Source organism: Drosophila tropicalis, unplaced genomic scaffold (genome assembly GCF_018151085.1).
Source record: "Drosophila tropicalis isolate 14030-0801.00 unplaced genomic scaffold, ASM1815108v1 contig_1009, whole genome shotgun sequence".
NCBI classification, from domain to species: Eukaryota; Metazoa; Arthropoda; class Insecta; order Diptera; family Drosophilidae; genus Drosophila; species Drosophila tropicalis.
This window is the reverse complement of record NW_027172367.1, coordinates 66,455-91,765: the sequence shown is the minus strand read 5'-3', so window position 1 is coordinate 91,765 and position 25,311 is coordinate 66,455. Positions and strand designations below refer to the sequence as shown.

Here is a 25,311-nt window from a genome sequence, read left to right as displayed (position 1 = left end):
CTATCCGATTTGATGACATACTAAAGAGCAGGGCAGTCGGCCAACTAACTACTCAAATAGCCCTAGCTCATGTGTTTGCCTATGAATAATTTAAACTATTCACTGGGTGTGGGTGTGAGTATATGCAGTGCGATTATAAAATCGATAAAACTTTCTGTCTGACTCACTTAAAAGTGGTTTGAAATCGATAATGTACTAGAATGAATAGCCTTGAATTTGAACTTGAAAAGTGTAAGGCAATGAGGCAGTTGGAAATATGTGAAGCTATAATTAAGAGGATAATTCCCAGTACTCTATCCGAATCTCAATAAATATTCGAATATGTATCAATTATAGCATTTTTATTGCTAAATCTAATGAAATTGTAAACCGTTCACTGTCTCTCTCTCTCTCTCATTCTCCCGGGTAATCTTATCAATATATCTTATCTAGCTGGAAATAATAAACGAATGCGCCCTGATAAGCGCTACTTGAAACATTGCCCAAGGCGAATATAGGAATTGCAGAGAGAAACCGTCCGTAGTCAGAGTACAACAAAGAGAGGGAGATGGAGACTCAATATTGGCCGAGAGCCGATTTCATTAACCACTTTGCTTCGGCCCACATTTTGAGTTTTGGCCGCTCAGTGTACGTGTGACTAGCAAAAGTTAAAGTACGTTTCACAGTTGTGACGGTGACGATAAAAAAAAATACTATATACTGTATATGTACTTGGCTCATACAAACTGTTATTAACTCTTACAAATTGCAGGCAGACAGAGAACAACAAAGTATTAGAAAACGAAATATGGCTAATCGGGATTTACAACTGAATTCCGGCATGCGATGTGCCAAATATATGCTCATCATAGTGAGCTTTATGTTTGCGGTAAGTTTCTAATGAGTTTTTGAAAACGTTTCCACTATTGAAAGTAATGCAAAGCTCCTGCTCATCTATGAATCACAAAAGATCGCCATTTTGGATTTTATAACAGTTTTCAGTTCGTCTTATCAGTTTCATTATCAGTTTTCCTTTCTGTTCTATGTGATTCACATATGTACATAGATGCAGAATTTAAGAGAATTGCAAACAAGAGAGCGTCATAGGGAGAGAATGAATCGTGTCAAGAGCAATGATAAAGAAACAAACCCAATTTTCTATATTTTCTAGTCTTGTTTGCGTTTAAAAACAAATAAACTTTAGCTAGAACACTTGAGATAATTAAGAATTTCGTCGTCGTTGTCGACAAATCGAGAGAACTGGCATGACCCAAGTCTGAATTTTCTATCCTATATTATAACCACATCTAAATGAGCTAAATACCTCTGGAAATAGGGTATATTCCCGATATCTCACACTTCTGTTTTCACTTTGCTATTCCGTTCTCTACTTTTCTAGCCCTGTCACTATATATTTTATCTAGGTATGACGCACATGGATAAGATAACACTTACAATATCCAAAACCTACTCACAAGAAACAAAATTCCTATATTTCATAGTTTGTACAGGAAAATTGAAATCAGAATCCAAACAGAGCCAAATTAGAAAGATTTCTTTTATCCAGCGAGTTGAATCTATGACATTTTCCTTCCATATAACTAGGCTTGCAATAGGAATCTTAAATAACCTGAATATCTTAAGATAGGATATAAATGTTGGATAAAGTTCCGTCGAGAAGTGGCTAACAATACAAGATCATATTAAGCCATTTTAGTGTGAAAAATTACAAATGATAAAACTATACAAACTTGTCAGGTTTACGATTTGTTTTAAAAGGCCTTGTTTGCACCGGGGTCAGGACCGTTTGAACCATCCCCATGGATCCGCGCCCAGTGATTGAAAATGCTAAACTACATCGGAGTTTGGATATATCCATTGCTCCATAAATGCGACATAAGACTCCAAAAATTATCTGTATCTTTTACACTGTTGTGGCAATCAAAGTCCATCTCGCTCACAACAATAGGCAACTCGATTATGTTCTTTGTGTGTATCTTTCTCACTTGATCTTAGTAGGGAACTGATTATCAAGAGACATCTCAGTAAATGTTTCCAATATGATTTTGATTGATGAATGTTTTATTTTCAGCTGACAGCCATCTTGCTGATCATGGTCGGAACCACCATTCAAACCATTTTCGGAGACTTTAGCCTTTTTATTGATGGCCACTTCTCATCTCCGCCAGCTTTGGTGATAGCCATTGGTTTTATATTGATTGCAGTGGCCGTTTTGGGAGCTTACGGAGCTATCAAGGAGAGTGTAATGCTTATTAATTTGGTGAGTCCTTGAACGAATCGGCCAGGAGATGGCAGATGTGTTTAATGTGTTTTGCTACTCCAGTACGGCGTGTGCCTGTTCATAGTCTTCATCTTGGAAGTCTCAGCTGCAATTGCTGCTTTCGTGATGCAGACGCAGGTGAAGGGAATGCTGATGCGTACCATGCACCAGGCCTTGTCGGAATATGAGAAAGACAGCTATGTGGCAACTGGAGTCGACTTTATGCAATCTGGTGTAAGTTTTCATATGGAGAGACGAATTTAGATCTTGACAATTTAATTGATGCATTGTTTCCACTCACAGTTGGAGTGCTGCGGTGTTGGCAGTCCCGACGATTGGAAGCTGTACTATAGCCCCAACTTGAATATAACATCCGATTCGGATGATGTCGTGGTGCCCACTTCCTGCTGCGGCAGTCTGTCGGAGGATTTCGAGAACGAGAACGAACTGAAGTGCTTGCAGCCCTTTGAGTATGGGTGCTTCCGCAAAATGAACTTTATCATTTCACAGAGCGCCATGCTGATTGCCACGGGAGCTACAACTGTGGCGTTTGTCCAGCTCTTGGGCGTCCTCTGCGCCTTTATGTTGGCCAAAACACTGCGCCGGAACAAGTCCATCCGCGAGGCTCGTCGCTGGCAGCTACAGCAGAGCCTGGGAGTCCTGATCTCTGGCGGAAAGATGGTGCCCCCCCAGAATTCAGCGGTGACGGGCTACCAGCAATTGGACAACAGCGAGCAGGGCACTACTGATCCCTACACCTACACGCCACAAAGCCCCAGTGTCAACTAGTGGATGGTCAGATCGATAATACATTCTACATACTATATAAATACTAATATACATAAATGATTTTCAATTATTGTTAACTAAACCAAAGTCAAACGATTCGTCTTATGACGAGGCGTTCCCAAAAATAAAAGTTCGTCAGTCCCGAGTTCAAAGGACTGTCCGCCAAAGTCCTTGTAAAAATCCATTACTACTCCATCTGAAGTTCTCTCCAATCACATTACAAGGGAGCTCCGGTAAATACTTAGTATAGTAAAACTGCGACATCTTTAGCCCGTTTAAAATTAACTATTTTCCTGGCTTGTTGTAATTTTTTGCCATCCTTGGCCATTCCTTATCCAATCTTCCCTAGATTCTGACATAGTACAATCAGTTGTGCCTTTCCTTCTTCTCCAGGTAGTCGGTGTGATATAAAGGTCGCGAAATGGTGAATGGACTCTCAGAAAGTGGTTACTATTCCAGTATTCGCAATCATAGAACACATTTGGGTGAATGTCACCTTACGAAATATTAAATTGATCCATTTAAGAATTAATATACACCTTGCTTTCAATGAAATAATTATTAAATTAAGTCAAGATATAACTATATTAATAACATTGCTTATGTGTTCATATAAGTCAAATATTTTTATAGCTTCTAAAGCTTTCGAAATTAACAAGTTTCCTAATTCGTGTTCGCGGCGACAACGTTTTAAAGTTAATTTTAAAGACAGCTGCTTATTGACCAAAATTGCAGGACACATGCTCTTGCCAGTGTCTTAGGTCCTCTCTCTCTCTCTCTTTACGATGACAGGAGCAGAGCATTAAGTTTATTTGGCAAGTTCCTCGAGAAGGAGCTTATTCAATTCACAGCACAACCGATGAAGCGGCAGGCCCATTACACAATAGAAATCACCATCAATGCGAGGAATCAACGCTCCACCGGGTCCTTGAACACCGTAGGCTCCAGCTTTATCTCTGGAAAAAGAGGCGAACAAAAGAATTAATTTCAAATTCTCAAATGACTATAAGACTAAAACATAGCCGAACTATATCAAATGGTTTTCGTTAAATATAATTAAATCATTTGTAAATAAATATTTTTTGGGAAGTTTAGGTTGCTTCAAAAATATTTCGTGCCACGCCCTAAGAATCAGCAAAACCTTAGCGCAAGTTTGTTAACTTTTGTCGGAAGGGTCATATAGTCTGACCACATAACTAACACTATTAAAATATTTTTTAGCCTTTTTGTACAATGATCCGGTTCTCAATGCTGGGCTTTTATAAGGAAAGATTCATATCTTAATGGAAAAGCAAAGTTTTTTGGTTCAGTAAATATTGAAAGGATATTAGAAGTTTCTTTACTTCGACCTCTCATTGCCATCTTTTTTATACACTTACAAGGGATCGCCGGAATCCACATAGCTTTTGATTTGCTCCTGCGTCAAATGTCCAAAGTGAACGTCGGCTGTATCCGTAAATTTGCGTACTCCTTTCGAGTGTTTGAGTACAACTCCGGTGAAAACTCGATTACATGTTCCAGAAAGGCTATAAATTGAGAGTAATTATCTTTTCATTATCATATATGTATGTATGTACATCCAAAAGTAGTTACATATGTATGTATGTGTGTATAATGTAACCTCTTACTTGGTCAGCATTCTAACAGCATCAGATGAATCTTTGGGCTTTCCGTAGATTTCGTCACCCAGAGTGACCATAGTATCGGCTGCTATGACGATCAATTGCTTTTCATCTCCAGTTGATCCATGTTGTAATCTGCTGAAAACTTCCTCAGCCTTTCCTAACGCAGTGGCTTCAATGTACGCCGAAAATTCTCCGAAGTCTGACAAATTCAAGTTCTCTTCGAATGTGGAAGGACATAGTTCCGCATTGAGTCCCAGCATTTGCACCAACTCCTGGCGACGGGGTGACCCACTGGCCAGAACTATTCGGTAGTTACTTAATAAATGCTTAATTGGCGCCAACATTGCAATCTGATTGCGAGCAAAACAAAAACATCTGTGAATTGTGCCCATGTGCTGAGGAATAGGGATGGGAGTTCTCTCAATAAAATATGGGCAACTAACAGCTGATTTGAAAGACGCCTAATTTGAACTAAAAAGAAATTAGACAATATTTTAATATTTTTAGTGAATAGTTTATTTAATTATTTATTTGAAACAAACTTAAAATTGAAGGTAGGTAGGTTATCATAAAAATTATGTGGAAAGAAAGTGCAGCGAAGTGGCAACTTCGGAAGGGAATTTCCTAGCTATAAATGAGGAAAAAGTCCCATTTCTTTGAGATTACAATCAAAGATGGACATCAATCTTTGAAAACTGTTGTGCAAAGGATTCATACTGGAAATGTTAAGTTTGGATCCTTGGGCAATAGTAGTTGCATATTTTTGTGCAACATTTCAAATAATAAATTGGAAGGGTTTGGTAAATTAGTATTTTTATTTATAATTATACATAATTTAGTTTTAGATGGGGTATTAGAATTTTATATGTTTTGGCATTAAAGAATAATTTATTCGCTCAAAATAAATAAATGAATTTAATGAAATTATTTAAAAGTCGAAACTTGCAACTCATTTAAAGTTGCCCAACAAAAGGAACGTAAGCATGAAATGAAAATTAATTAACATTTTTTTATAGATGACTGAGAACCAACACAAAATTAGCCAATTGGCTTTAATTATGAAAAATGTAAGTATTTAAAATAGTACAAAATATTGAACTTATAAGTTTAAGGAACATTACTTACGTTTTCTGAAATTACATTTTAAGAGAAAAGCTGAAAATACAAAAGCCTTTTAAAAGACTTAAAAGTTAAAACTTGAAAACTATAATATGATTTATTTATTATAGCGAAAGATTTTTGTTTAAAAACAACAAAACGTTCACATTTTCTTCTTAAAGCCGTGTTAGCCTATCAGAAAAAATGTTTCCAACATTTCTGAAAGCTCTTTCCGACTCCACAGACGTTGCATAAATATTTATACATCAGTAATTTTAAGAAAGGAAAATGCTTGACCTGCAATCAAATTTATTAACAAAACTTAGTTTTATGTATTGAAGATTGATTTATTAAAAGAGAATCCATTTCCTGTGGGGCTATGTCTCTCTCCAGATACTTCATTTTAATAATGAGTGCATCAGATCGAACATTAATCTTTTTAGTAGCCCATCGTTGGTTCAAAAAATCAAACTTGGGTCCGTAGTGTTCGTGCTTGCTTCCGGACTGACAGGGTCTTCAACATGAGTCAAATTGGCCAAATTGACCAACTCATTTTCCAAGATAATTGCAGCTTGTTCAGCATTTACGTTGGATTAAAACCCATCTGTTTAGAAGCGTGGATCCTAAATTGTACCCATCCTTGTTACCGTTCGTAGCTCATATGTATATAGATAGTCGTTTATTAATCAACTCCAACGTAGCATCTTTCATAGACTTGCTTACCGCAGTTGCCAACTGAGATAAAAGATTTTCAATTTGCCGACTTTGGATTTTTAAAATTTCACATGCTTTCAGCATTGAGCTTGTATTGTCTGTTACAATGCAGACAGTTTTTTCAAAGATATGCCAAGATGTTAATGTATAAAGATATAGTAAAGTGTCTGCAATATTTTGTGACAAGTGTTTATAAGATCTTATTAAAATTTTGTAATAAGATGTCTGATACTCAAAACTATCTCATTAGCAAAGATAAAGATATTCACGTTTTATTTTAATAGCTTTTAACTGACAGAGTAATGCCATTTCTGCCCCACTGGATCGGAGGAATATATCATTTAGTTCTCATAAATAAATATAGTACATCTTATATTTTCATAATAGATTTGCTTTCGAAAATGACGGCGAGTCGTCTACTTATTCGAAAAAAGTACCTTAAAATTTTGCTTGATTTGTAAGGATAAAGGCTTTGTAATCCGTTTAAAAAAAAATACTGTCTAACTTCAGATATAATACATGTCGGCAAAACTCAAATTGTTCTCCAAATTTCATTAGTTCATGGCGCCACCATGCGATAGTCTCACCACTCGATACTATCGATGAAGCCATCGATGGATTTCCCAGCTCTAATCTCTCATCAATTTTTTTAAGGCGAAGTATCAAATTTTTAAGGCGAAATGAAAGGTCGGGCGAATTTTGCAGTGGGAGAAAACATATGTTTTTTATTATATTAACTCGACTTACTTTTGTTGTGCAATTGTGGAATAAATAGTTAATAACAATTAGGCGGGCAACATTGTTGCTGCGCGGGGCAGGCGGCAATAAACGGAAAATTCAATGAAATTTAAATGTAATTCCTAAATTTAAACTAACGCAAATAGACAGACGCAAGTGCATAGAAACAGCAAAAAAATGTTAAAATTTTAACAATTTCTCATTTGTTTCTTTTCGCCGTTGTTGTTGGTGGCGCGTGTGCTGTAAGTGTATTTGTCTGTGTGTGTATATGTGTGTGTATAAGTGTGGGTGTCTATATTAGCTTAGGTGGTATTTTTAATTACAATCTTTCGTGTGGGCCATTGTCAAATTTTTTAGTTTCTGTTTAGCAGTCGCATTTATCGTACTCGTCCCAAGCGAACTAACGGTGTCTACCTGCCATCACCCCGCGCCTCCCAGCACAAACCACAGTCCGCTAGCACCTTGAGGTGTCCAAATGAATCGGCATCGACCGACTTCCTACAAATAACGGAACTATTCGAAAATCGAGTTGTGTCAAGGTAGTCTTAGCCCCGAGTTCAACGCCAGAACTATGTACGTGTGTGTGTGTGTACACATACCATTTGTGTGTATGTATGTATTATGGACGAATTATATGTGGGCTATATAAACAAATGTCTGGGAAGCGCGACGACAACTGATAAGAATTTGTTGTTAATTTTATAATTGCTTGTGCACTTTGAACAATCAATTAAGCAATAATACAATTTTAAATCAATTTGTATATAAAAAACATTGCGTAAAATAAATCCCGACAGTGCATGCCAAACTGCGAACGTCGGAAAGAGGAAGTGAAAAGGTGTTAATTCCGTTAGACTTGCTAATTAATATCTTACCTTACAAGTTGAGTCAACTAAGAACACCGTTTTAAATACCCTGACAATGGCTTTCAAACCCACGGAACACTCTCAATAATGAATGAATTAGATTGTACGCGATAAAAGCAATTACACAAATTATGAAACATACCCAAAACTCCGAATGAAGTTTTAATTAAATATAGATAAAAATCCTAATTGTTGTCCTCTTTAATCCTCATAAGTGGATGGGGCCTTTTTGCCTCTACCCCTACCACACATAAAAATATATGAATGTACATTTTCATAGCCATAATATGCACCACGTTCCACGTTTATAGGGTATCAAAATGAATAACATATACTTTCTTTCTCTCTCTCGTACACACAGACAGCTGGTCAACACACACGCGTCACGTGTTTAACAACTGGCCGCTACAATTTGTAGCTCTACCCGAGACAGGCACCAAAAAGATCTCTCGCTCCCTCTCTCTCTCTCACTCACTCTCTCCCGGCTATGTACTCATTGCAGCAACTGATCAAAGCGTCTGCCAGTGGCGTGGGTAGCAGCAGCGCCAGCAAAGGCAGCGCAACCAGCGGCGATCTCTACAAGTTCCTCAGGCAAATCAGTAAGAGCCTGACGTCATCATCATCATCATCAAGTCAAGCGGCAGCGGTGAGCGAGCCAAACTTCAGCGACAGCGCCGTCAGTCACAATTTGACTTTGTGTGGGAACGGTTGCGGCACATTAGTCGAGTCGGAGTCGGCGCATAGCGTGAAATTTATAAGGCGTTTTATACATACTCAAGTCCATCATCTGGCAAAATCGTCTCCGAGTCAGCAGCAGCAACAGCCACAGCCACATACATCCACAAAATTCGCCATGTCCTCACTAGCAGCGGAGCCCCTGCAGGCCATCAAGTCTGATGAAGTTGGAGTTGACGGAAAGGCCAATGGCACTGGCAATGGCGACGCTGTGGCCTCTTGTCATGAGGTATCTACGGCTGAGGCTTCCTCAACTGGCACTGGCAAAAAACCGTGTTTCAATACAGGACTAGCCGAGATTGTACAATTCATGGAGCTCATCGGGAATTTAAAGGTACGAGTACATACACATAACAAAACCAGTTCCCCCAGCCATTACGCTCTGCCCTCCCAGTCTCTAACTGGCATCGATTTTCCAACCGAAAAGCAACCCCAACGAATGCCTTGGAGTACGAGTGTTTAGTGTTTTGATTTCCATGATTCATTTATTGGCGCGACATCGCGTGACATTCAGATTATAAATTGCTGAAGTCATATTTTATAGACTTGCCTAGTATCTAGGCATTAAGCGATTTCGCTCTTTTGATAGGTATTTCGTTTGCCTTGGCCTTGGCCATAAGTCTGCCAGTTTGGTGAATATGTGCGAAAAATCAGTCAAATGGAAAATAGACTAATGAGTGCGGCTTTCTCACGTATGGAAATATTGAAATTATGCAATGCATTATTCAACTTATTAGTTCACACATTGCTTTCGCATGTACTCGCAAGAAAGAGAGTTTTCTCAAAAGCCTTTTCTTTTATCCAGAAATCCAATTCAAAATATGTTCTTTGGCCTCAGAAACAAATTGTTTAGATGGTTCGAGACATTTCTTACCGTCATGATGAAGGATTGACATTTTTTCTATTGTTTCTAATTCAAATCGGTGATAACTTATTGACGTTTGTTAAGTTCTAAATAGCGCAGTTGGGAACAAAGACTGTTTTTGATAATGAGTGTGATTAATCACTGCAATTGAAATTTCTTAAGCGATACATTTAACTAGTTTTAAAGTTTGTTGAAAGTCACCTTGAATAGGCTTAAAATATAATTGACTATAGAGAAACAATTTGATTTCAATGAAACTTCTGGGATAGCCCTCTCACCTGGACAATACGTCGAAATTTTGTCAAATTCAGTTTGCCCTTGACAGAAGACAACAATGAAAAAATAAACAAAAACTGAAAGTTATAACAAATGCAAATGTTAAACATATTTCTCATAGATATAGAAAGCATAGAATTTGATACATATATAAAATATATATCGTTGCCTCTCTTTTTGTTTATCTCTATTTTTACATATGTATAAATATTGTATAATACTTTGCTGAGGCACAACCTCGCTTGCTCTCTTTCTGATATGTGTATAGAGACCGATGCCAAAAATACAATGCAGATTTGTTTCGCTTTTTATTTGAATTTGTTTTTATATACCCACTGTGTTTATTTATTTATTAGCCTTTTCAACATATACAGAATACGGATTTAAATTAGCAAATGCTTCTTTAAATTTTGAATATTTATTTGCTTCGAGGACAAAGTTTAAATAAACAACAATTACTGGGTAGGCAAACAGTAGAAAATTAATTTTTCCAGCACTTTCCCCACTCGTGCAAATGTTTGTATTCAATTTCCTATCTAATCAGCATAATTGGAAATGACGTTGTATTGAGGAGGGGGAATGCGGCAAGGGGAGGTCTTTAAGACACTAATACTCGGGACTCGGAACTTGGGACAAAGGAACCCGTTGCCTGCCTTATCGTAACACAAGTTGTAGGTAATTTGAGCATTTGAAAGCGAACTGCAATTTCAATTGAACGTTGAGCTCATTTTTTTTTCATGTTTGTTTTTTGAGTTGTATAATCGATTGACTTTTTGCTTAAAGATAACAACAATGAAAGCAAAGTTCTATAAGTCTCACGTGAAATGGAAAGGAAATCAAGCCCAATTAGGGCCTCGACTGCATGATGCCCTGCAGTTTTTTAGCAATTGAACTTTCTTAAACCATTGGAAGATTGAATATTGTTACCCATATAAATACAAATATTTCCCCAAACTAAAAGACATTAGCAAACTGCAGACCTTTATCCTAATATACCCTTCCTTCATCGAACGTTTACGGGGTGAAACAATTCTCCCAAAACATTTGCAACCGTCAGCATTGACGGCAGAGTTCTCGAATCCACAAAATATTTGCACAATGGCCGTTTTGGCAAACGATGCTAGAAAACAATATATAAACATTTATGGTATATAGTATAGGGTTATAGATATACCTTAACATATAGAGCATGTCAGGCAAATTGCCACTCGTGACTTTGATCTTGGCCTTCAAAAAAGACAGAAAATTCGTTAGTGATCTAAGCAAAATCATTTGAATGATATACAATCTTGAATCTCGATCCGTTCAATCGCATTTTTATTAACATCTACCTTTTGATTGACTTAAAACCCATTAAAACTTGAAAACGATTTGTCAAGATTATTGGTAATTATTGATTTTGATTTCAATAAACAAAAGTTGACGAACCACTACAGCGAATATAGCTAGAAATAATCCCTATATAAGTACATATATCGATTGCGGTTACGTGTTTGATTCGATGCAATTCTCTGGAAATTTAACTAGAATAAACAGTCGACACTGTAGTAATAAAGAATGGCTTAATTAGACCAAATGATATTATTATGAATCAATAATTTAGTTGTATATTTATCTCATTTGTGGCTACTCCCTATAAAGACATTTTATTACTATAATTAGACATATCATTATGGTTATTTTTGTTTGCTTTGTTTTGGGTAGTTCTCTTCTGTTGACTAGAATACATGGGGCGATAAGGCTAAACTCCATGATTAATACGTGACTTTTCTTTTTTGGTTTGTTTATTCTATTTCAGCTGAATGAGATAAGGCACATGTGATAATTATCTCACTCGTGCACATCCCACCCACACATTTGCAATTTAATTAAAGCCAACTAAAGAATACTGCAATGATTTGAATAGGAAACAAAACAGAAGAAGGTTGGAAAGTCGTCTCTGTCTATAAATAACATTAGTTATTGATCAAATAACGTAAGAAGCAAACCGCGAACTACAATGACCTCGTTGGGTTGGGTTTAAGTTGAAGGTCCAAGGCCTAAGGCCTTGATAAAAGGCATATGTACCTATGTACATATATATAGACATGTACAGTTTGTCTATGAATGCGCTCCGGACTGACAATAACCGGGGCGACACGTCGTCAACGATTTCACTATGTTAGGAAGAAAGGAAAGAAGGAAATACATGTTCTACACAGATTTATATGCCGTTTCGGTTCCGTTTTTCTTATACTACCTTCTTGAGTCCCTTATAATGCTCCTCCAGGACGCTTTACGATGTAATGTCGTACTCGTTTACATCTCAGCAGTGTCACAAAGATACATTAACTAATTAGAATTAAATTTCTTTCTTTCAGCACACCAAACGCACGGGCTGGGTATTACGTGATGTAAGTGATTGCGAATCGATCTCTGGTCACATGTATCGCATGAGCATGCTCACTTTTCTTCTGGATGGCAGCGAGGGATTGAACCAGATACGCTGCATGGAACTGGCCCTGGTTCACGATCTGGCCGAGAGTCTGGTGGGCGATATAACTCCTTTCTGTGGAGTATCCAAAGATGAAAAGCGAGCCATGGAGTTCAAAGCCATGGAGGACATATGCAAGTTGATCGAGCCGCGTGGCAAGCGAATAATGGAGCTATTCGAGGTAAGTCAATCGCGGTTTACAAATATATAGATAAATGTTTAAAATTTTGCTTTTTTGCAGGAATACGAGCATGGACAGAGCGCTGAATCAAAATTTGTTAAAGATCTGGATCGTTTGGATATGGTTATGCAGGCATTTGAGTATGAGAAACGAGACAATTGCCTGCTGAAGCATCAGGAGTTCTTCGATTCAACGGAGGGGAAATTCAATCATCCGTTTGTTAAGAAACTGGTTAACGAAATCTATGAGCAGCGCGATGTGTTGGCCAAGGCCAAGGGAGCAACTCCACCGCCCTCGATTGAAGTGCCCAGCATGGAGACGACGACAAAGTTGATCAATGGCACCAGCTCGAGTTGAGCATAGATTATACAAACGCTAAGCTAAAAGTTCTAGGTTAAAACACGGACACATCTTCACGTAGACGCAGACCCATAAAACACACACACACACACAAACACACTCTTAATTTATAAGCCACAAGCAACTAACAGATTGTTAAGCCTACCTCGACACACGCTCATAGTTAGATCTACTAACATTTATCATTTTAATTTATTTGGAAACTTTTAACTTTAAATACTTGTCTCCTTAGTTAAGCAAAAAGTAGCTAAATTCAAATTTCAACAAATTTATCAATTGTACATAAACGAAACACGACGTAAACAAAAAACAAAACAACAAACAAACAAAAAGGTGTAACAAATGTAGTTAATTTTAATTGTTGTAAATCTTGTCCTATAATTAGAACAATTTTATTTTAGATTGCAAAACAAACATTGTTGTAATAGTGAAAATGTTTCTAATTTCTCTTAATTCAAACTGGTGTAAATTAGGTCATATATACATACATATACATATAATGATATATATATAAAAAAGACAACAAAAAAGGCCTTTTAATGCAATTAGTTCATTCACTTGTTCAAAAACATAAAACTTTATTGACCAAACAAAGAATTAGCACACAATTATAATGAAACGTCAATCCAGCTGTACTCGATATATACTCTGGGAAAGATATCAAATGATTATACAATACTCAATCGAATGCATATAGAAAGTTGGATTAAACATACCTTCAATGACGATAAATTGATTGTCGCGCGAGGAGGAAGTCTGATGCGAATGCTGGACATGCTTTTTGGCCTTGTCTACGGGTGAGATGATTGTTATGTTTTAATAATTATTTAGTATATTCAATTTGAATTGCTTTTACTTACGATGTACTGTTATGGTGCGTTCACTTTCGCCTAAAGCATTTTTCGATATACATTTGTATTCGCCGAAATCGTGCTTGGTGACGGGACGCAAAGTTATCCGCATTATAATGCGATAGACATGATCCACACTAACTGACTCGTAGGAACCGCCCTGTATCAGTTCCTTGTCCTTAATCCAAAAGTTTACAGAGGCCGGTTGAGCCTCTGTTATGCACTCAAGGATCAGTTTTTGGCCCAAGCCCACATAGATGGTATCGTATCGAGTCCAGATAGTGGGTTTGACTGGTTACAAGTTAAATATACACTTAGGATTCACAGTTTTCCTTCCGCTTAATGCCGTTTTACTTACAGTTCACAACCAACATGACCCGTTTGCTCACTGTCGGCGGTACTCCATTGGAGGCAATGCAGAGATACGCTCCCATATGGGCACGTGTGAGCTGCCATAGGGTTAAGTTCTGTCCCTCTATGCTATAGACTTGGCGTTCCTGGGTGCTCTCCTGGACCAGCCAGAGTGGAGCGTTCTCTTCGCGTCGCCAGGTGATGGTGGGCACGGGAACGCCCGTGGCTGAGCAGGTTAAAGTAACGTTTTGTCCGGTGGCCCGAACCACATCTTGGCTGGTTTGGTAGTCCACAATGTCAGGTGGTACAACAACATCTAAATAGCCCATTTGACTCTTCATTGGATCCGTATTGATTTGGCACATGTACCTACAATAAGAACGACAACAAATCTACTTTCATTTGCACTAAAAATTTATGATTAACAAAACTTGATCAAAAAAGGGATTAAGCCCAAGTCAAAGACAAAGTCCGAATGAAGCTTAGCATCAGTTGAAATACCTGTACACACTTTTGAGATTCCAGAAAGATCAATTAACTGATTGAGTTTTAAAGGTTTATTGTGTTCAAAATTTTCGGATCAAAGTATGTAGGGTGGATACCACAAATTTATGACGTTGTGATTGTCGGTTCTTTAGTTCTCGTTATTTCGGCTCCCAAGTAACTCAATGAAGAATATTTTTCCAGTATTTTGTTGGTAATTGTATTCAGACTATGAACCGTAAAAGTGATTATTTTGGTTTTGGCTAACAAAATTTTTAATGTTGGCAGGAATTAATCTCTCTAGATAAATGGCTTTTCAGCCGGGCCCAATGAATTTGGATTTAAGTGACTGTTAAGAACATTGTAGATCAAGTTTTGACAATAATAAGTTTAGCTTTTGCTTTTATCTACGCATAACAACAAATTGGTCCCAAAGTGAAGTTTTTTTTTTCATAAATGCAAACAGAGGGCCCAGATAGCCGATTTTGGCCATGTGCAAGATGTGGCACAAGGCCAAATTTCAGTCGGAGTAATACGGTTCATATTTTGTAGTTTTGGATGCCGTATATAGCCCCATATCTGTCTATGGTCCATACGTGGGTAGTCATTCGATTTAAGCTAAACTTGAATGTACTGTGAACGCTGTAACCGGGAACAACTCCCGCAGGAGGCCGAATTTTATGATTTTCATACAAAGTACGTTTCCGTAGGCAGACGATCCCAGTGCCGGACACGGTCACGCTCAGCATTCCAGTATTTAGATAACTTCATGCCATGGTTGTCCGGACTTCGCAGAATTTTGAAACTTCTGACTTTATTCAGGTGGCTCAAGAACCGAATTTGTACTATGTGCCTAGATCCGTCCCTGATCAATTTGGCACAGATGCCAAAGTCATTATTAAACTGACAAATGCTGAAAATTTCTATAGAAGTGGAGGAAAAGTCATTGATTTCGACCGATCGCTCCTCGAACGGAGGCCTTTTTCAATGAAGGAAACATATTCGGCCGGCCAGAGAGAGAGAGACTGGTTTACAAATAACTTTAGCAGATATGGAAGCCACGTTAGGCCCTATATATTTTAATAGGGAGTCAACTTACCCATATTTTGAAAATACTTAATTTTAGTCTAGTTCGAATAAAGCACGGCAATAAATCATATTCATTCCAATTCGTCTTTTCGTCATTTTAAACTTTAGGACATTGGATTAGTGACCTTTTCTGACTCGACACTATAATACATGCTACATACTTGAGGTCGGGGATACTAACCATCCACGATCCGATTCCTGTACATCCCGAATTCGAAGCTGCCATATCCGGTGTTCCGTATGGGAGATGCCGATGCGATGATTTTTGGTGATGACATGGTTGTGTATGCTCAGAATCGTCTGGGTATCCACCCGCAGCCAGGCCACCTTGAAGCTAACGAGGTCATGGACGAGACAAGTGAGCAGAGCGTCGCGTCCCACAGGAATCGTAACATTGTTGATGGGGCCACTGAATTTGGGATCCGCTGGAAGCGAGACGGAAAGTGACATTTGCAGCTGCCATCATTAGAGTGTTAAATGGAGAGTGAGCGAATGAATGAGGTGTGTGAGGGTTCGGTTTAGGGGTTAGAGGGTCATTCGGTCTGTGTGGCTCTGGCAAATGCTAGATGCTGGCATTTGTTTCACACTCTTGGGGGAATTAATTAAATTAAATTTTATTTTTAAGTTCGCATTGCTTGTTTCCGTTTTTTCTGCTTTCATTTCAATTTTCTAATCCACAATTATAAGAATAATCATAATTGTGTTTTTTCTCTTTACTCTGTCGTCTGCAAAATGTCAACGGCCTACCAAACGCCAGATGCCTCTTAAAAATTATATAAATTACAAGCCCGAAAAGCTGTTTAGAAGATATTCGTAAGGCTCATAAATTTCGTGGTGTGAACATTAAGTAGCAAATAATCCAACAATTATGAAAATGAACAGCTCCAACCGAATGCCAGCGAATGGGACAGATGAAAACTCTTTGGCGTGAGGGGAAAACTGATAAGGAAAAGGTCGGAAAAATGCCCATTCGAACTTCTTGGAAAATGTTCATATTCCGCTTTGGTTTGGTAAGGTTCATCTACCTCGGAAGGCAAACTGATAATTTTAGTTTGCTGGAAAATTGACTGGAACTCGTTACAAAGGCTCGACCACAAAGCACTTTTGCTCCTTGTCCTTCTTTTGGTGTTCGACACTTCGCCAAGGCAAAACTAACCACCGAAAGAGCGAAAACAACCGCACACAGACCTCACTTAAAACCGAGCAAAGAAAGAAGAAAAAAAAAAAGAAATGAAAAACCATTGAAGGAAATCACATCACATGCCTAACAAGTAGTATGATTTTGCGGCTTGCCGACGCCTCACACAGCAAATACGTAAATTACAATTATGACCAAATAATAAACCGACAAAAAATGCAAATGCAAATTCTAATAGAGAGGGAAAGCGTGAAAGACAGCTATCGGGACGGTCGGGGCGAGGGCCTAATACCTGGAAAATTGCAAAAGAAAAGTAGGCAGGGTCACTCCCAGCTGCTTTTTGTTGTTTGGCCGTCTCGTTGATTGCTATGCGGCATCCAAATAGTGGGTCGGGGGAACCTATGACGATGCCCTGCCATATAGCCTGTAATTTGCGATTATGTTTGGGTTCTGGTACTTTTCTCCCATTCTCCATTCCCCATCCTCTTTGCCCGGGCTCCTCGTCTTTGGTCTGTTGCTATTGCAATTTGGCTATTGCATGTTTGCATATTGAAACATTCCAAACAAAAAAGGGACAAGTTTTTCGAAATGTATTTTTCTATTTACCCAACAGTCTCATACGACCATAAGTAGAATGAATAATACCCACATACATACATATATGTACATATATATGTATACCGTTTCAGGTATCGTGTGTGTCTGGCAAGTTATGCAAAATTCGCGGTTAACCTTTGTTTGTGGCTGCCTTTTAGTTGTCGCTTGATTGGCCAATAAATGTTTTGCCGGTTCGACTGGGGTTTACTTTAGTATAAGAAAAGGACGATTTAATCCATTTCAATTTTTTTTTATTCCCGAAAAGAATTGAAGCTTTGGAGATGACAATATTCATTCGGAACCCATATGAAGTAAGTAGATGAAAATAGTCCTAATCGGTTTAGTTTCATTAATTTTAAGAAGAACAGTTTTTAGTTTTGAAATCAAGCTTTTTTCTGATTGGAACAAATCCATCCCTTTGGTCATTTATCACGCAGATGTTCCAAAGACTAGAGTGAACAAAAATTACTTTTGCCCACATTTGGAATGAAATCCTTCTGCAGAATTGAAGTACTTTTTGTAAGAATACTTGAGTCATGTGCCTAAAATCGAACTTTTTCCAAATATCTTATCTGTTCTTGGGAAGAATAAACTGATCTCGCCATCGAGTTCCTCATCTTCAGGTTATTGCAGATACTTTTGGTGTTAAAGGTCCCAATATCTAGTCAATGTACTTTTGCAACATAGAGTAAGTAGCTAGAGAAAAGTAGTGTAGTCCGATTCGAGTTTCAAAAGACCTTTAAAAGAGAAGTAGCAAAAATGGCTAAATATGTACATATATGGACTTTAAAAGGGAGTTAACGTTAATTATTGATTTTTTATTTTTGAGTTTCAAGTTGTTAGTCTCATCTTTCAGCTTTTAGTCCTTAACTCCACCAAAATTACTTGTTTTTTATTTCAATATTGAAAAGATAAATAATTTTGCTGATATCTGTCCTATGTCTATGTCTACGTCTTGTTCAAATTCAATTTAATTTAAAGTAGTTTTTATATATATATATCTATGTTATCTGAATACTCTTACATAAGTATGGACCCAAAATGTACAGTCCGGTTTCAATTGTTTGTATTTCAACAAAGAAGACTAAGTCAACTTCCTGCTTTCATGTTTATGGAGAGTCTATACAGTGTTTAATCAGATCAACTTAATACTAGATTGGAAATAATACTAAGATTTGCAGAAGAAGAGACTACATAAAGAAATGGTACGTCTTTTGAATCCCCCACTTTAGTCATACCATTGACGATATTATCTTCAAGAGTGAACAAGTTCATATACTAAATCACTCAGTAGCTCACTCACTTGGTGCCATTCGTTCAGTCAGTACTGACATAAACTGTTTTCTAATATCTCTGATCAATTCGATTACTCTTGTTAAAAGACTGAAGCAACGGTAGTCGAAAATTTGCAACGATTAAAGCATCTCCGACTATTCACAGAGCTTACGAATTTAAATTGTCAATCCAATGAATTTAAGAAATCAATTAATTAGAAATAGTTTTCAGCTTATTTTGCTTTTTCAGAAAAACTCAGGAAAAATGATGAGTATAAGTGGTCAGTTAATGTACATACTTATCTTAATGTTATTAAAAGTGAACTGAACTAGTAAGTCATGGAACAAGTGAGTTACATGTAAACTGAACGTGTTCACTCAATCATGAAAGACAGTTGTTCAATTTGGTTCAATCACTCATGGTGATGGAAGTTGAAAGCGAACATATTTCCCAAGTAACACATTAAGTGTATGATACTAAGGCTTTCAAGCTCAATTTTAAAATTTAGCATTTTTACAACCACCAATTATTACGTTTCGTATGCTGAAACTAGTTGGGAATTACAGCAGCAATGTATGTATAATGTATTTGTTATTTTACAGGTCACACCCAACTTTGATCTGCCGTTCTCAGGGATTTCAATATCATTCTACCTATTTCAAACCAATCAAGGGGCACTCTCTTGTAAGTCGGGAGTTTTGTGTTCGATTTCCATTCGAATATGTTGTCGTCTCTACGAAGAGACGAAGGAAGAGTCATTTTTTCTGATGATTTTGACAAATTTGTTTATCTATTGACTTGAACGCGATTGGCTCAGATCCAAAATTAATTGCAGTACAATATGAAAAAGGCGAGTTCCTGACATTACCTGTGGTTTGAAAGCCAATTCGGCAATTGAACCATTCTTCCATCTGCACCGCTAGAAATGTTCATTTTTACTCGTCTGAAAACTGTTGGTCCCTCTTTTTAATCCACATGGATAACCTTCATTGCAATGTTTATCTTTTTAATATAATAGTCCTTAACGTCCTTAATCGAATTCAATTGAGAACAATCTTCACATTTGTCCTTATCTTTGTCACTAAATTCCAACACATTTACTAACGACTTCAATAAGCAGAATATTTAGTTCACATCGAGCCACATCGGAAAAAAATATTTGAAACTTTGCGAAATATATTAATTTCTTTGTATGAGGTTTTTCAAAAAGATTGAAAATGAAAACGCGAATTGCTTAACTTTTCCTCCATCGAATGCAAATCGAATCGAAGGTCTTCTTAATCCGTGAAGCGATGGGACAAACGACTCTTCCAATCTCAATACACATACTAAAGAAAACTGAGTAATAATTTTTACCTATTTCAAAAAAAAGACGACACGTATTTTCATATTTCTTTGTGACCTCTGATGTTTAAGGAACCATAAAGTTGAAAGTATTAAAGAAAAGTATAACTAAAAGACCTTCCGAAAAGGATTTTATCGAAAGTTAAGGAAACTCACCAACTCCAAAAGGTGCACTTTCTTGTCATTAAACTTTTAGTTAATTACTTACAAATATTTACAATAAACAGAGAAAAAACTGCTTTAAATGATAACAATTTGGTTTTGGTTTCCTTTTCGACCAATTTTGAATGGACGACCTTTCTACCTAGTTCGAGTTTCCAATGACTTATACGATCGACAAATGGAAAATATTTCTGCTCTTGTAACTTTAATCGCATCGCCCTGAAACATGCAAAAAATCAGCCCGTAAAACATGTTACTAAAGCGTTCAGCTAATTGACTACATTTAACGTGCAAAAATATCCACCAAAAGCGCCAAAAACACCAAAAACAAAAATAAACGGCGTTAACAAGCGGAAGTCCAACGAGTGTCTAAGTGAATAAACTGCGGCCAACAACATAAGAACGGCCGCTCGAGGATGGAGCCAAACAAAAAGGAAAAAACGACAAAAAGGAACCTCTGTAGAATAGAACTGAACCGACAACGACGGACAACTTCCGCTGGCTGGCTAGGGGGAAGTGAAACCCGCCGTCAAAAAAGCGAGAATGGAAAAAAAAACAACAACACGAACCAAAATAATAATTTTTACTGGCAAAAATGTCTGATAAATGTATCAAAAGTCGTTACTTAAATCAAATGTGCCAAATGCAAGAAAAAGTAAACAAATATATTGGCAGGCTCGCAGCAGTTGGCGATAAGAAGTTGGTAAGAGACTGCATACTGCAGAGGGGGTGGCGGGAGATAAGAGTCCCCCGCAGTCAGAAGGACAAAAGCGGCAGGGAGACATTTTTTCATTCACTGTTGTTTTTCCAACGACATCCTATTGCACTTTGCGTAGATGCCATCCAATTGATGGTGAGGGGCCAACAACTGCAGGGGTTCGTTTAATTTTTTCCCTCTTCGTCAGACATTGCGTGTTGAAATGTTTCGCTTCACATTGCATTTGCCCAAAATTGCAGACAGACAGACAGACAGACCAATGCCGACTGCAAGAGTTGGAGTTGAAGTTGGAGTGACTAACCGACAGACAGGACATTCACTTTCCGTTTCAAGTTCATCCAGAAAGGGAGACACTGCGCCAAGGCAACCTGCTGTTCCATGTTCCAAAGACAGTTTTAAATTATGAACTAACTGAAATGGCATTTGATTGTTCGATTGTCTCCCTAGGAGGGGAAACACTTTCCAAAATAGCGCCTCACATTTCAATCATAGTTTAGTTCTTTTGGATTAGTCGGCTTCTGATTAACATAAATAGAATCTCAAATATAATTCTTTAAAAATAAATAGTTTATTTTAGGTTGAAGAGATGTATAGAGATATTTTAAACTTGATCCTTTAAAAATTTCACAAAAGTTGACTTTGAATTTTAAGGGAAATTCCAAAAATTAGGAACTTTTTATTTTCATATTATTTTGATTACATATTGTAGATGGAGTCCAAAGTGGAAAATAGTTTTTCGAATATTCTTGGCACTTACAATTGTTTAATTCCGCAAAACTAGCCCCTCCCGGCCACACACATTGCACTAGAATCAGAGGAATATGGAGAAAAAAGGCTTTCCTCATATTCTTCTCAAGACACACTTCGAGCACTGACTTGAACATTAACTGCATCGGAGGGGAAAATGGGGGGGGGAGGGGAACGTGTGAAAGTTTCTTTTGCTTTCACTGAGCTAGTCGAAGAATTTCCGTTTGCACTAACGCGGATTTATGTTATTTAGCTTTTGACTGTGAAAAGTTTCTCTTTTCTCTCGTTTGGGTGCCGCTTTTCGCTTCGTTTTCGTCTTCCTTTGCGAAAGGGCCCTGTGGAAAAGGAAGAAGGACGTCTGAACCGATGTGAAACTGGCCGCGAACTGCGAACGTGGCGCGCTGATAATCAAGTGTCAAAATTCATATTCAAAATTCAAATGCTGCTCTGCTGCCAGGCGAATGTGAATGTGAATGCGAATGGAGTCGCTGCGCATGTGTCTTGCGGCGGGCAGCCAAGTTGGGCTGTGGGTGGAAATGGAGGTGGAACTGGAGATGCCGGGAGGTGGGAGGACAACAAGGAGACACATGCCGGCCCTCTAGCAACTGCCAGCTGGCAGGTGTGCAGGGTAGGGTGGTAGGGTTCAGGGTTCGGGCTATGGAAAATTGGGAGTTGGGCTATGCCATGCAATAGTAAATGTTTCATTCATAAAGCGCCCAGCGTAACAATTTCATATGCACGTGACACTGGACGGGGCTGAAAGTGACATTTGACTGTTTTTTTTTTTCTTTCGGGTTTCTTGTTGGTCCTCTTGCTCTTTTTTTTGACGAATTTACTTGCACTTCCATTGGCAACATCAGCAACAATTTCCCCTTTCTGTGCTCCAACAGTTTCTTACTTCATAATTAAGCCAAAAAAGAAACGAATTTCACATATTCATTCCACACAATCTTGGCCACATGTAACTTCCATCTTGTTCTGTTATTTTGCTGAAACTTTTACCTTTTTGTGCCACGCTTGCACTTTCCACTTATGCGTGTGCGTGTGTGGGATTGTGTGTGTGTGTGTGCCAGCTGCTAAGTATGCTATATTATTTGCGCATAATTAGCTCTTTTCAATAATAATAATAACTACGGCCAATTGTTTTCCCTGGAGAAACCTTTTGCTGGCATTTGCAACTTTAGCTTGTTCTTCTCACTGTGCCCAAGTTTCGCTTACCTTGATACGCTTCTTATCAATTGTCGACATTGAAATCTGTCTGCGTTTCACCCCCCATGCATTGGGTAGATAGTCATTGAAGTCTATTCTATGAGGCAGAAAGGCAAGAATGAAAAGGACTTGACATTACAAACATATTGCAATATTTATATTTGCGTCCTTCTGCTCATGTTGGCTGTGGGTTTGGAACTGACTTTATTCATTTGTCTAAAGTCTAGTCGTGGTGATCCTTTATCTACTTATAAGTTATGTATAGTTTGACCACTGTGCGCGTATTTCCCATGAGCTGTGATCGCCTTGTATATAAGCGGTAGATCGTTTGGGTATTTATACATACGAATATTTGTATTGATTATGACAAAGTGTCCTTTTGATTCTATTGATTATGACAAAGTGTCACAATGCATTAAGTAAATATTATAACCTTATAAATATGATGATGGCAGCTAATTTTCTACCCAAATGGCGCATACTAAATTATAATCTGCCACTTATCTTTTTAATGCTTTCTTAAAAAAGGAATATTACTTTTGGTCAAAGGTGAGCAGCGCTTAGTGGGAAGGGTCGCCTACGATTTCAATGTCAGTCAACGATTTGGCATTTTGATACTCTCCTTGCACTTTAATTCCTTTTAAATTTGTTGGTCATGGTTTTAAAAAGACAGATCATAAATTTTAACGCTCCACTTTAGCCGATTTTCAGGTGCATTTTCGTTCCAAAATCTTTATTGCCGCTAAAATTGTAGGCCAAACTAAGGAAAACTTTACTCTGCCATCCTCAATTACTAAGGAAAGTGAAAGTATTTCCCACATAGTTAGATAAAGACTTAAGATCGGCAAAAAAGATCTGACGGAATCATTGAAAAAGGGGTTAGAAAGATCATTCTTTGCTTTAAAGCAGGGCCCGGCACAAAGAGAGCGCTAGAAAAATGTAGTTGTATGTGTCTTGATTGTCTGCGTGTGTTGCTTTGCACTGCGCAAAATGAAAGTTGACAAAATTTTGCCTCAAATCAAAAAAAACGAGTACAGCAGCTAAACTGATGCAAGAGAAAGATAGAAAAACAAAGTAGCGATCAATTTTTTCATGTCTTTTCTCTCAACAAAGCGACATAGACCTGCTTGCGTCGAAATGCTGAGGAAAACTAAATCCATCTTGATTTTTTTGTGTGAGGACTTCGGCAGCCGTTCGGTTACACGCATACGACGAGCCGAACGTGTTCGTCCCCCGGGGGATATGAGTGCCTGGCTCTGATCTATATAGATAGATTCTATAATCAGCATTAAAGAAATATTTCTTCTCAGGCATCAAAAAAGCGAACAGGCTTGATTGAACATGCTGACAATTCGACTTCCTAAAGGAAATTGCTATGCCAAGGATGTTAATAACTAATATTAGTGCCATATTAAGCCCTGATGTTGATTGAAATAGTTTTAATTTCTTACTTGATGGAAATACGACTTGCAAAAGGAATACTTTTGGATTTAAATATAACTCTAAAACGAATCGGGCGTGATTCAAAATGTAATTCTAAAATGATTCGCTTATTATACAAAATATAATTCCAAAATGATAAAAGATTGCAAAAATGAGTCCAAAAAGAATAAATACTGATTTTATAAAGTGTTAGAAGCAACTCATTAAGAGGAGTCGTAGCTAGGGAAAAGGAAATTAGATAAGATATTTATCAGACAGGGGATTTGAACAAGATTCGTTTTCGATCACAACTTCTCCTGAATGCTGGGTCGGAATAAAGAGCTTATTCATTTATCAATTTGAAACTTTCTTAATGGATTCTATACAAATTCCCTTCTTGAATCCATTCCTAATGGCTCTTTCTTTCCTTTCTTTCCCTTGATTCTTTGACAGGGCTCAGAATTTGTGTCGGTCACTGGAATATAGCGAATATTTCTCTTTAATAGAGACATTTCTAAAAACCAAAAATTTTTGATAATCTAATAAAACATTTTCTATGTGAAAATAATATTTCAATTTGTCATTTGTAAGAAATTCTTTGTAAAAGAATTTCTGGAACTTTATCAAAAACAAGAATATGAGTCAGGAATTTATATATACATACATACATATGTACATACATAATATAAAATATTAAACTTTTATCATACATAAATTTGAATGCTTTATTTATGCATACATATGTATGTATGTACATATGTATATATAAATTCCTAAATCCTATTCTTCTTTTTGATAAAGTTCCAGAATGGTACAACCGACTTCTCTATAACTAAGGGGTACAAACGCTAAATAAATTATCTCAAATACTTAAATGGATATACATACAAACAAACGTATGTATGTAGTCGATAGGGACTTCAAATACAGTGGATCCTCGGATAA

General features: G+C 37.5%; 4 protein-coding genes across 6 annotated transcripts; 2 read left to right on the top strand and 2 right to left on the bottom strand.

The window, feature by feature from the left end:
• The first annotated feature begins 622 nt into the window (after positions 1-622).
• Positions 623-3,216, top strand: Tsp29Fb (Tetraspanin 29Fb). The gene is made up of 5 exons (XM_068302355.1): positions 623-652; positions 752-868; positions 2,072-2,260; positions 2,324-2,494; positions 2,564-3,216. Exons 2-5 carry the CDS (start codon positions 788-790, stop codon positions 3,047-3,049), a joined length of 927 nt encoding a protein of 308 aa, XP_068158456.1. The 5' UTR covers positions 623-652; positions 752-787; the 3' UTR covers positions 3,050-3,216.
• Positions 3,217-3,589: 373 nt separating this feature from the next.
• Positions 3,590-5,064, bottom strand: LOC137586566 (dTTP/UTP pyrophosphatase). Its single transcript, XM_068302656.1, has 3 exons — positions 4,678-5,064; positions 4,429-4,575; positions 3,590-4,005 (listed from the first exon to the last, which is right to left on the bottom strand). Exons 1-3 carry the CDS (start codon positions 5,016-5,018, stop codon positions 3,858-3,860), a joined length of 636 nt encoding a protein of 211 aa, XP_068158757.1. The 5' UTR covers positions 5,019-5,064; the 3' UTR covers positions 3,590-3,857.
• A 2,117-nt stretch (positions 5,065-7,181) lies between these two features.
• On the top strand, positions 7,182-13,609 carry LOC137586541 (uncharacterized). 3 transcript variants are annotated; one of them, XM_068302644.1, is made up of 4 exons: positions 7,182-7,339; positions 8,452-9,159; positions 12,327-12,620; positions 12,681-13,609. In XM_068302644.1, exons 2-4 carry the CDS (start codon positions 8,578-8,580, stop codon positions 12,975-12,977), a joined length of 1,173 nt encoding a protein of 390 aa, XP_068158745.1. In that variant the 5' UTR covers positions 7,182-7,339; positions 8,452-8,577; the 3' UTR covers positions 12,978-13,609. The 3 variants fall into 3 exon arrangements, with proteins under 3 accessions (XP_068158745.1, XP_068158730.1, XP_068158738.1); XM_068302629.1 differs by having other exon boundaries at positions 7,184-7,466; XM_068302637.1 differs by lacking the exon at positions 7,182-7,339 and adding an exon at positions 7,615-7,763.
• DIP-iota (Dpr-interacting protein iota) lies at positions 13,589-21,833 on the bottom strand. The gene is made up of 6 exons (XM_068303434.1): positions 21,746-21,833; positions 15,936-16,179; positions 14,190-14,551; positions 13,841-14,122; positions 13,697-13,771; positions 13,589-13,626 (listed from the first exon to the last, which is right to left on the bottom strand). The coding sequence occupies exons 1-6, from the start codon at positions 21,831-21,833 to the stop codon at positions 13,589-13,591; spliced, it is 1,089 nt and encodes a 362-aa protein (XP_068159535.1).
• Positions 21,834-25,311: the final 3,478 nt, after the last annotated feature.

Coding starts and splice junctions, on each gene's coding strand:
- LOC137586566 (XM_068302656.1), bottom strand. CDS start 5,018: ATGTTGGCGCCAATTAAGCATTTATTAAGTAACTACCGAATAGTTCTG. Junction 4,576..4,677: donor GCTGTTAGAATGCTGACCAA/GTAAGAGGTTAC, acceptor CTCAATTTATAG/CCTTTCTGGAACATGTAATC. Junction 4,006..4,428: donor GTGGATTCCGGCGATCCCTT/GTAAGTGTATAA, acceptor CTCTTTTTCCAG/AGATAAAGCTGGAGCCTACG.
- Tsp29Fb (XM_068302355.1), top strand. CDS start 788: ATGGCTAATCGGGATTTACAACTGAATTCCGGCATGCGATGTGCCAAA. Junction 2,261..2,323: donor GTGTAATGCTTATTAATTTG/GTGAGTCCTTGA, acceptor TTGCTACTCCAG/TACGGCGTGTGCCTGTTCAT. Junction 2,495..2,563: donor TCGACTTTATGCAATCTGGT/GTAAGTTTTCAT, acceptor TTCCACTCACAG/TTGGAGTGCTGCGGTGTTGG.
- LOC137586541 (XM_068302644.1), top strand. CDS start 8,578: ATGTACTCATTGCAGCAACTGATCAAAGCGTCTGCCAGTGGCGTGGGT. Junction 9,160..12,326: donor AGCTCATCGGGAATTTAAAG/GTACGAGTACAT, acceptor TCTTTCTTTCAG/CACACCAAACGCACGGGCTG. Junction 12,621..12,680: donor GAATAATGGAGCTATTCGAG/GTAAGTCAATCG, acceptor GCTTTTTTGCAG/GAATACGAGCATGGACAGAG.
- DIP-iota (XM_068303434.1), bottom strand. CDS start 21,833: ATGAGGAAAGCCTTTTTTCTCCATATTCCTCTGATTCTAGTGCAATGT. Junction 16,180..21,745: donor TTTTGCGGAATTAAACAATT/GTAAGTGCCAAG, acceptor TCTCGCTTCCAG/CGGATCCCAAATTCAGTGGC. Junction 14,552..15,935: donor CAGGAATCGGATCGTGGATG/GTTAGTATCCCC, acceptor TTCTTATTGTAG/GTACATGTGCCAAATCAATA.